This window comes from Mus caroli, chromosome X (assembly GCF_900094665.2).
Source record: "Mus caroli chromosome X, CAROLI_EIJ_v1.1, whole genome shotgun sequence".
Lineage (NCBI taxonomy): Eukaryota > Metazoa > Chordata > Mammalia > Rodentia > Muridae > Mus > Mus caroli.
Window position 1 is genome coordinate 35,350,550 of NC_034589.1, and position 1,848 is coordinate 35,352,397.

Here is a 1,848-nt window from a genome sequence, read left to right on the forward strand (position 1 = left end):
CCCCCCCCCCCCCCCCCCAAAAAAAAAAAAAAAAAGAATGGGCAGGAGTAGAGTAGGCCCTGGCTGTTGTGGAACTTGCTCTGTGGTGCAGACTGGTCTTGAACTTCCAGATCTGCCTGCCTTTGGCCCACAACCCTAAGCAAATCTGATATCTATAGAGTCTGGGACTTGGCCAAAATTTCTATTTGAGTTGTTTAGAATAAAGAGGTGGAATTAAAAGCATGTGCCACCACTGCCTGGTAGTAAAATAATTTCTCTAAGTATGGTCCTTGTATCAGAAAGTAGAACTGGCCATCACATTTTAGCTATATATTCATTTTCATGTTTTCATTAAATATCAAAACATAAATGTTTAGAGAAACCTATGTCTTAGTACTCTTTGTAATTGGTCAGTTTTATAGTAGTCCTTGTAATTGGTCTTATAGTCTTAAATGTTTGGTAATGTTTTAAGGTTTTCATTTTATGAAAATATAAGTTAGTGTTAATTATAATACTGAGTTCTTATTAATTAAATTTCTATTTTTGCCTACTTCATACATGTATATAGTGGGTTTTGTTTATGTTTCTCCTCCATCCTCTCTTCCCTCCTTAACTACTCCTGCCATCTCACCCTCTTCCCCACAGGACCCTGTTCCACATCCAGAACTTGATTTTTCTTGGGAACCACTGATTTACGATGAGTCAGCCCCATGTCTTTGGTTTTAGATAATGCTGAAAATTGGAAACATCATCTACACTTCTAAGGAAAGGTTAAAATGTTTGCTTATCTTTCTATCATAGGGAGTCAGAGACACACTTTTCTTCTGACACAGATTTTGAAGACATTGAAGGAAAAAATCAGAAGCAAGGCAAAGGCAAAGTACGTATCATTTATATAACTTTTGTTTTTTAACAATGCATGCACACTTAGTTAAATAATTGTTTCCATCACATTTGGCTTGCTTTGGGGTCTCAGTTGTATGGGAAACCTGAATATAAATGTGTTTTTATATTTTCAGACTAAATAGGTTTTGTGAGAATCTGTATGTAGTTTACTGTTACTGACCTTATTGAACATTATTGTTCCTAGTAGGTCATTTTATAAAGTATAATATGCTAAGCAAAATTCGATAAAAAAAAATTTGATATGTCAACTCATTTGATTTTCCAATAAATCGGTTATGTTATGTTGAAATGTGTTGCCTCAACTTTAGAAGGGCTTAAGGTCCCTAAAGTTGTTTGTGTGTGCTTCTCTCTCTCCCTCTCCCTCTGTGTGTGTGCGTGTGTGTGTGTTTGTGATAACATTTTTAACTTTACATAACCAGTGCTTAAGGTATTAGAGGCAGATTTGTTACAATAACTGTAAATACATTTTAACACTCTTCTAGGTATATTTTATGTGTTGTGGTAACAATTATACATACATACACACACACACAAGCACACATGTGTGTGCATATACAATCCAATTTAGTATCAAATTGCGTTACAAAAGCTGGGTGTGGAGAGGCGGTTGCGTGGTTACAGTTATGTACCGCTTTTCTGGAACTGTGCAGCTTGATTACCAGAATCAATGTCTTGGGACTCATAGTTGACTGTCAGTCTGGCTTCTACAGGCACCCCTACCTATGTGCACATACCCACTCATAGACATGCACAGAGTTTAAAGAAAGTGTTGAATATAAGACTTGCTTATTTTTCTAGACTTCAGTTTCCTGATAGCCTCCTATGCTACCTCCAAAAATCTTTTTTGAAAGAGATGTTTTTTTTTTTTTTTTTTTTTTTTTATAAAACCATTCCCAGCCAGGCGTTGTGGCACATGCCTTTAATCCCAGCACACGGGAGGCAGAGGCAGAGGCAGGTGGATTT

At 36.6% G+C, this 1,848-nt stretch overlaps 1 protein-coding gene across 9 annotated transcripts in view; it reads left to right on the forward strand.

The window, feature by feature from the left end:
* Nucleotides 1-1,848, forward strand: part of Stag2 (stromal antigen 2) — a 131,785-nt gene that overhangs the window by 56,636 nt on the left and 73,301 nt on the right. For all 9 annotated transcript variants that reach the window (XM_021152924.2, XM_021152923.2, XM_029473472.1 and 6 more), the window contains one exon: nucleotides 781-859. In XM_021152924.2, coding sequence (XP_021008583.1) covers nucleotides 781-859 — 79 coding nt within the window. The remainder of the gene's footprint in view (nucleotides 1-780; nucleotides 860-1,848) is intronic.